The 7586-nt window shown below is 37.7% G+C and overlaps 1 protein-coding gene across 3 annotated transcripts; it reads right to left on the bottom strand.

The window, feature by feature from the left end:
• Nucleotides 1-4143: 4143 nt before the first annotated feature.
• Nucleotides 4144-5841, bottom strand: Bex3 (brain expressed X-linked 3). 3 transcript variants are annotated; one of them, XM_078034549.1, is made up of 3 exons: nt 5563-5841; nt 5116-5182; nt 4144-4755 (listed from the first exon to the last, which is right to left on the bottom strand). In XM_078034549.1, exons 1-3 carry the CDS (start codon nt 5824-5826, stop codon nt 4391-4393), a joined length of 696 nt encoding a protein of 231 aa, XP_077890675.1. In that variant the 5' UTR covers nt 5827-5841; the 3' UTR covers nt 4144-4390. The 3 variants fall into 3 exon arrangements, with proteins under 3 accessions (XP_077890675.1, XP_077890677.1, XP_077890676.1); XM_078034551.1 differs by having other exon boundaries at nt 4144-4711; nt 5563-5637; XM_078034550.1 differs by lacking the exon at nt 5563-5841 and adding an exon at nt 5331-5536.
• Nucleotides 5842-7586: the final 1745 nt, after the last annotated feature.

Genomic DNA, 7586 nt, shown 5'->3' with positions numbered 1-7586 from the left:
GAGTTATGGCAGATTAGACATCACAGAAGAAAAAAAAATACAATCCTAAAGACACAGCAATAGAAACAATTCAAATAAAATAGAAAAAAATATTAAAAAATAACAGCATTGATTATGATTGTGTGAAAATCATGTTGATAATTATTTTAAATGACTATGGTTAAGCCCTCTATTTACATGACAGAAATTTTCAGAGTAGGGGAAAAAAGAGCAAAACAGATTCAAATATTTGAATGTTTTGGAGAAGTGGGAGCTTACTGCACATGCACACAAAGCACAAATACAAAATGAGGGAAAGACTTATTTCACTAAAAATATACAACATACCGTGGTCTAAGACAGTACCTACCTAAACTAGTATAACTCTAAGTCAGATAGAAGGTCTTTAAGCATGCCTCTGTAGGAGATAAACTAGCCATTGGCACATTAAAATGTCTATAGAGAATTCTGTAGTAATGAGGGCCTATGAAAAGTGCAGAATTGAGGAAAGGAGAGTGTCCAATAATAGCAGAGGATTGGACTAGGATCATGACATACAGTTTATTTATTTTTTTTAAATATATATTTTATTTTTAATTTAAAAATTTCTCTAATTATGTTTAATAATAATAGTCATATACTGGATACAATGTAATGTTTCAATCCATGTATAGGATAGATAATGAGAAAATCTAGGTAGTTGTCATATTCATCCCCTCAAACATCATTTCTTTGTGCTAGGAAGATTCAAGGCCTGAACAGTTTAGATGTTATTCTGAACAACTGAAGTAATTCTGAAGGACTTGGTTTCTGCATGTGCAGATGAAAAACAAGAAGCAAATAGATCACATGCTTTTTACCTCCTTTGGTTCCCCCAGAAGCTCTAGAAATGATTATTTCCATTTTATCAACAAATACAATTAACACTAAGTAATAATAGGTAAACACTAAATTTATATTACCAGCTAAAAGGTGCAGATATAATCTGAAATTCATTATTTTTGTTTTTGCTTTTCAAACAAGTTTTATAAAGTTTGACAGGGTCTTTGACTCTGATTGACATGATAGTTAGTTCCTTTAAAAATAAATTTTAAAACCAGTTAAACACTAAATAATAATTCCAAGAAAAATAGGTAAAAACAAAATTAATTGGCATTCATGTGATCTCAGGAAAAGATTATTAAATTTCCATAATATCTTCTGTTTTAAAACAACAAAAGCCACTTTAGAATGCATTACTTTACAATAGAAATACAATAAAATTCTTTCCATTTCTGCAGAAATTATTCTTTTTAATGTACATACAGTTGAAAATTTCTTCATATGAAATTCAGCTAGTTTATTTTTATGAAATCAAAAATGTTTTCCATCAGTTCCAAGGGCGCGAGTAAATTTTTAAACATGCTAATTGTAATTTTTCAAATAATGTCTGGGGGAAATTAAAAATAAAAATTAATTATTAAAAATTAATTAATTTTGATGATTAACTCATTTGGTGACATTATATTCTTAGAAAGTATCATGACTGATTATATATGAGATAGCAACTATATAAAATGCTGTATTTTCAAAAATTTTTAAATAAGATCAGTATGTTTATTATATGATATATGTGATGTCAGGAAAGGAGGCAGAACACACATGGGATCCTGTCCATTTAATTTATGTACTCTAGTCTTTTTCCTAATTCTGGAATATTTTTCAAGTTTCATAATATTTCTGTACTATTCTGTTAAGTAAATGTATCTATTTTATGTTCCTAAATTTATCAACAGGGTAGGAACTTGGGGAAATGTGATGGCATGTACAACTGCATTTTAGCTCCTGATTTTCAACCTTGAAAAAGAGGTAATTGAAAGTTAATCATTGATGAGTGGAGAGAGTTAAAACAGTAAACATTTTAAACTGAACATGTTTTCTTGGAAGGGGGTTTGAAAAGGGAAAAACTTCACAAAAGAGGCTCTGAGCCTGGCTTTATAATGACTAAATAGAGGATGAGTATAAAATAATGTACAATTGATGCCTTTAGATGATTGGGTTATGGTTTTGTTATATTCTTCCTACATGTTAAGCATAATTCAAAGATGTATAATGACCTAGTATTACACAAAGAATTATAAAATTATTACATTTTAAAATGTTATTCACAGAAACTTTACATATGTATAAAAAATAAGCCACCCACAAAGACACAAAAACGTTGTTACATATAATTACAGTTAAATTATAATTGTGAAATTTAATTAATAACTAAATTCATAAATGGGCAAATACGTGTATTACCATCTTATTAAATTATCTACAGTATTATATACTGTGCAAGAAACTTGAGGTTCAGGTGACTAAAACCAAATATTGTGAGAGGCCACTAGCCTACATAAAAATGATAATGCATATTTTGCTCAATAATTATAATTATTATACATTTATTATTAATAATTCATAATAATGCACAAATTTAATAGGCTATTTAGAAAAACTAAAAATGTAGATATGCATTGATTACTTAATGTAGTCCAACTTTATATTTTGGAAAAGTATATTCATTGTGGAATCAAGTTAGTTAATTCAGATCATAACATTGGTAAAATGGAGTACTTCCTACAAGTAGTTCTGTGTCTATGTTGTCAACCCTCAGATGCATGAATCCTTGAGGAATTGCCAAAACAATAATTCCTAATTTAGAGAGTGGCAAAAATGTGTTAGGAGTAGGAAGGGCACCCAAGTGTCAGAACTTTTTAATTTTCCTACGTAATTATGATGCAAGAAAAAGGTATATGAAAGTAAAGAATATGAACTTTTTGAAAGTTTGAATTTTGGGTTAGAAAACTCCTTTGCTGGGTTCCTTTGGAAATTAAATGTAATTCTTCCCAGATATGTATTATTACTTGCCTTTGGCCACTTAAGAAATCAATTAAGAACAGTATTCAGTGGGGTTTCTAATTCCATTATAGTTCATTAATCAAAATAATGAATAATTTAATAATCTGCTGTCAGCCACTGTATTTGGAACTGAACTCCAGGATATATAAGACAAAAATCAGTTTGGAGATGGGCATAAATTTATATTTAAAATCATAATGCTAAATATTTAACATAGGTCTTTAAGAGCTTGCAAGCAGTTTTATGTTTCAAGTGGATGGGATGGAGGGAGGGAGTGCTTCGTCTTTAAGGAAAATGTGTTCCCCCAATGTTATTTACATGTCTGTATGGGCAGGCCTGCCATGAATCCTCTTTGAGAAAATTCACAGCAAGGATAGAAACACAGGTAAAAATAAAGGATTCAGGAGGTTTACAGTAACCGAATTGTGGGCACAATTTAGTAAGACACCTAGATGTATCTCCTGAGTTAGGCCTCAGTGCATTTATGACTGAGTTCTTTGAAGATGAGGGGCATAAAAAGAATCAAATGCTTGTTTTGTTAAGAACCACTGTAAGCCCAAGAACCAGGGGAACTTTACTCACCTGATTAAATATTAAAGTCTAAAGCTATGAAGGCATACATAGAGGTTAATGAGGAAATTTGGTTCACAAGGGCCTCCAGATAAATTGGTGGGCTTACCTTGAGGAATACAGTTATGTCATCAATAAAAACCAAAACAGGACTCAAGAAGGAAATGTATACCAATTACCCTGCAGTAATCAGAGGAGCAGGGCTGCCAATAACAGAGAAATGACATGGGGGAACCCACTAATTTTTACTGTATGGACTTATGTGCATGGGTGAAAACACTCTAATTCTCTTCAAGTACCTGATGTGTCCAGTTAAATATTAGGGAATCAGACAGGAGTCCACCAAACACACAGTTCCATACTTCACCTATTCCACTTGGCAGTCTTCAAGACAAACATTGTTCCCTGTTTCACAGAAGAGAAAGTATACTCTTTAACTGAATGTGTCTAATAAAGGGCAGTATTATTCTTTGAGTTTATTGATTGATTATTACATACCTGCACTGCATTCATAAACTCATTGATAAAATATTTTATTTGCCTTTCAAACTCCAGGTAATAAAGAGAAAAAAGAAAGTCATGTATCATCTTAGCCACATACCACACAGAAATGTGCCCATATAGCCCCATACCACACAGAATTTGATGTATTTTTAGTTAATATATTTATATGTGTGTGCATATATTTTAATGAGACAATAAATGTTTAGATTGCTTTTTAACTGCTTTATTAACTTTACATTTTTCCATGCAAATGGGTAAAACTCTACTGCTGACAGAAACTTAGGCTGGGTGCAAAGGCAATCTTCAGTCAGAAGCTGGCAACGCAAGACCCACTTGAGACATGGAAATAACATAAGGTTCACAGCAAACAGATCAGTAAAGGCATATCAGGAAAATGCAAGGAAAAGGAAAACAGTGGGAATCACAGTATTAATCTCATGGAAAATGGCAGAAGTCAAGGCATAAGGCAAAATTCATCATGATGGTCATGGTGATTAGAGAGCTCCCCCATAAGAATACGCAGACAATTTCTCAATTGCAGCTCCCTAAGTTTTCTCCTGATTTCTCTCATCTCCTCCATGAACATTTCCATATCGTCTCCATCTCCACCCATCCCATCATTGATCTGCCTATTGGGTATGGCCCATCGAAAATTAGGGGCAAGTCGGCGGGCCTGTGCCCGTCTATTATTTCCTGCAGGCTGGTGGCCTTCACCTCCTCCCAAAGGGCGGTCTTCCTCTCCATTCTGCACGGGCTGCTCCATTTCTTCGTTTTCCTGATGGATATTTGCCATGATGAGATTTTTTTCTGGTTGTTTTTCTTTGAACACAAGTAAGACAAGGGCAAGGAGACAGACTGAATGCTTGGTGCATTGACAAGCAGGATTGTGAGTCAGATATGAAGGGTTTTAAAATTTCATATTTTTCCCACCTTAGAAACTCCACGCGTCCTCTAGGGGGCCTCCAATTTGAGCCCCTCCCTCCAGCTCTCTTCTCTTCCCTCCTCCCCCAAAGCCCACCATTTTTCCTTTCCCAGGATTCTTTCCCAGAGCTCAGCAGGAGCCAAAATGGAGGACAGAGATGAGGTGGAAGGCGGGGGTGGGGAGGAGGGCCCATTTAGGGTTGGGGGTCTCAGATTGCATTTTTGCACCGCCCCCCAAGCACTGCCCCTTGCACCGACCTGGGCCTATCCTTGCCTTCTTCCCCTCCTCCGGATTCGCGCCGCCGCGACACTGGGCCCCGCAGACCTGCAGAAATCGGAGGTTAGGGGGAGCTGAGACAGCTGCAGCAGAGCACTGGGCGCCGCCCCCGGCCCCTTCCCTGCGGCGCTCCGGTACCCTCACAGCCCTCACCCCGCCCCGCTCCCCTAGCCGCCCCGCCCCCCGCGGCGTTCACCATTTTTCCTCGCAGGACTCCAGAGTGCTTTCCCTCTGCTCTTATTTGCTCTGCTGCCCCTCCCCCGAGCCTCAGCCGCCCTGCACCCTGACGCCAGGGCGCCACTATTTATGTGCTCTAGAATGCTGGGGTGTGGAGAAAGCTGGGGGCTCCGCCGCGCTGTCCTGCACCCGCGCTGGGCCTACAAGCTGCTGTTGGTTTGGCCGCTACGCGCGGGACCCAGGGCCCTTACCTGCTCCGCTTTCCCCGGGCCCGTTGCCAGCCCGCCGTGCGCAGGGCAGCGGGGAGCTGGTAGCCAGACGCGAGTGACGACTGCACCCTGGGCTGCGTCGCTCTGCAGCTCCGGGTCACGTGAGGGCCGCGCGTCACCAAGAAACTCGCCCCCCATCTCCAGCGGACAGTGCAGCAGGAGCCCCCCCCCCCGCCCCCTGCCACATGCATACGCACACACAGCACCCCACACACACCGCCTGTCTGAGCAGTGCCTTGGGTGCATACTGCTTGTCACTCATCTCGGTGCTCTCCAATCTGAGGCCCCACAAGTGGCATCACCATCTTGTGGTTGGAGTTGGCCCTTTTCTGGTTACTAGGGAGGATCTGTCTCATCCTCCACCGCCCCCTCCCACCTCGGGTCTTGGTTTAGCCTTTTCTGCCTTTTCTCCAGTCTCCTTAGCTACGTGCTTTTCCCTGCTCCCCATCCCCCTGTGCATACACCTTGAGGACGAATGAGCTACGTGTATTTCTTTCCTTAAAAAAAAAAAAAAGAAAGAAAGAAAAGCACACCTCAGAAAATTAGGGATTATGAGTTTTCACTTTTCAAAGAAATGCCTCATCCTGCAGAATGAAAAAACTCATTGTTTATGTTGACCAGTACAATACAGAAAATATTTTCTCTAGGCTCTGCATAACATCAACACTACTTTTGAAACACATTGTACTACCCTGTTTCAAAAATTTATTTTTAAAAACGGGGGACTCTTCCTGAATATGGTTAATGTTTTGAAAATGATCTAAAGTAAATCTTCAGAGAAAATTCCAGTTTAAATCTTGACCATTTTATGTAATTTTATGTGATGTTTTTGATTCCACAGTCATCATAGAAAAGGAGCCTTTTTATTCCCTGCTTTCCTTTCCAAACCTTCCAAACCACCCCAACAAATATTTTCTTACAATGAGCTCTGAATTTAAGTATATACACGTGGAAATTAGTCTTCTACCTTTTGGTGCAAATGTTTCAAAAATATTAGAAATAAGCAGCATATTGGTGAGGCAAGTAAATTTGAGATTTAAATTCACTCTGAGTGCAAATGTTTCTGTTTTCAAACTTGAAATTACTTTTTAAAAAGATTGTCACACTGGCAAATAGAGATCTTTAGGAAAGCAGTAATGTTATAAAAGTTATACTACTTATTGTTTATAATAAAGGAAACAAAGCATTGTGTACATCACTGAGATAAAACAGACCAGATGGTGACTGCCTCTAGTTTTGGCCCCAAACTCCTGAATAATCTCTACCCTGACAAACTAAGTGGAACATTGAAGAAAGGAAGTATATAGGCGTGGTGCATAGTTTCAGGTTCTGGATGATTTTAGAGATACATAGACATATTAATATATAGCTCCAAAAGCTCAAGTTACAAAATCACATCCAATAATTGTTTTTTTTAAAAAATTGGAGATTCCAGGATTATGTCTCACAGTTAACAACTCTTAATTTTTTTTTTTAAACTTTAGACAAATTAAATTTAGCAGAGTTTGAGCCAAGAAACTCTGGTCTTCAACAAGGTCAGGCAGCATTTTATGAGCAAACAATGGAAATGTACAGAAAACAGAGGTGAGGTACAGAGACAGCTTAATTAGTTACAGCTTGATCTTTGCCTTATTTGAACATGGTTTGTACAATTGGTCTTCTGCTGTTGACTGAAGTTGAGATGCTGTGATTGGCTGAGACTCAGCTATATGTTTAAAAAAAGATTACCCCTAAATTAAGCTTCCATTTAATTGTTTTAATAAGTTAGACTGCAGTTTGTTATGTAAAGGCTCAAGTGGGGAGGCATCCTTAGGCCACATTTAGGTTATTTAACATCATTTAGATTGTTGTATTAATGATATTGTCTGAAAGGATTCAGATTAGGAACTGGCTATAGTATCAAACAAGCTTGGATTCAAATGCAGTCTAGGGATTACGTGATGTGTTACTTTGAGTCAAGTACTTATCAAGTCTCTGTGCTTCCTCTGTGAACTAAGAATTATTAG

The sequence above is a fragment of the Ictidomys tridecemlineatus genome, chromosome X (genome assembly GCF_052094955.1).
Source record: "Ictidomys tridecemlineatus isolate mIctTri1 chromosome X, mIctTri1.hap1, whole genome shotgun sequence".
In the NCBI taxonomy this organism is placed as follows: domain Eukaryota; kingdom Metazoa; phylum Chordata; class Mammalia; order Rodentia; family Sciuridae; genus Ictidomys; species Ictidomys tridecemlineatus.
The sequence above is the reverse complement of the archived record's forward strand: the minus strand, read 5'-3'. Positions and strand labels throughout refer to the sequence as shown.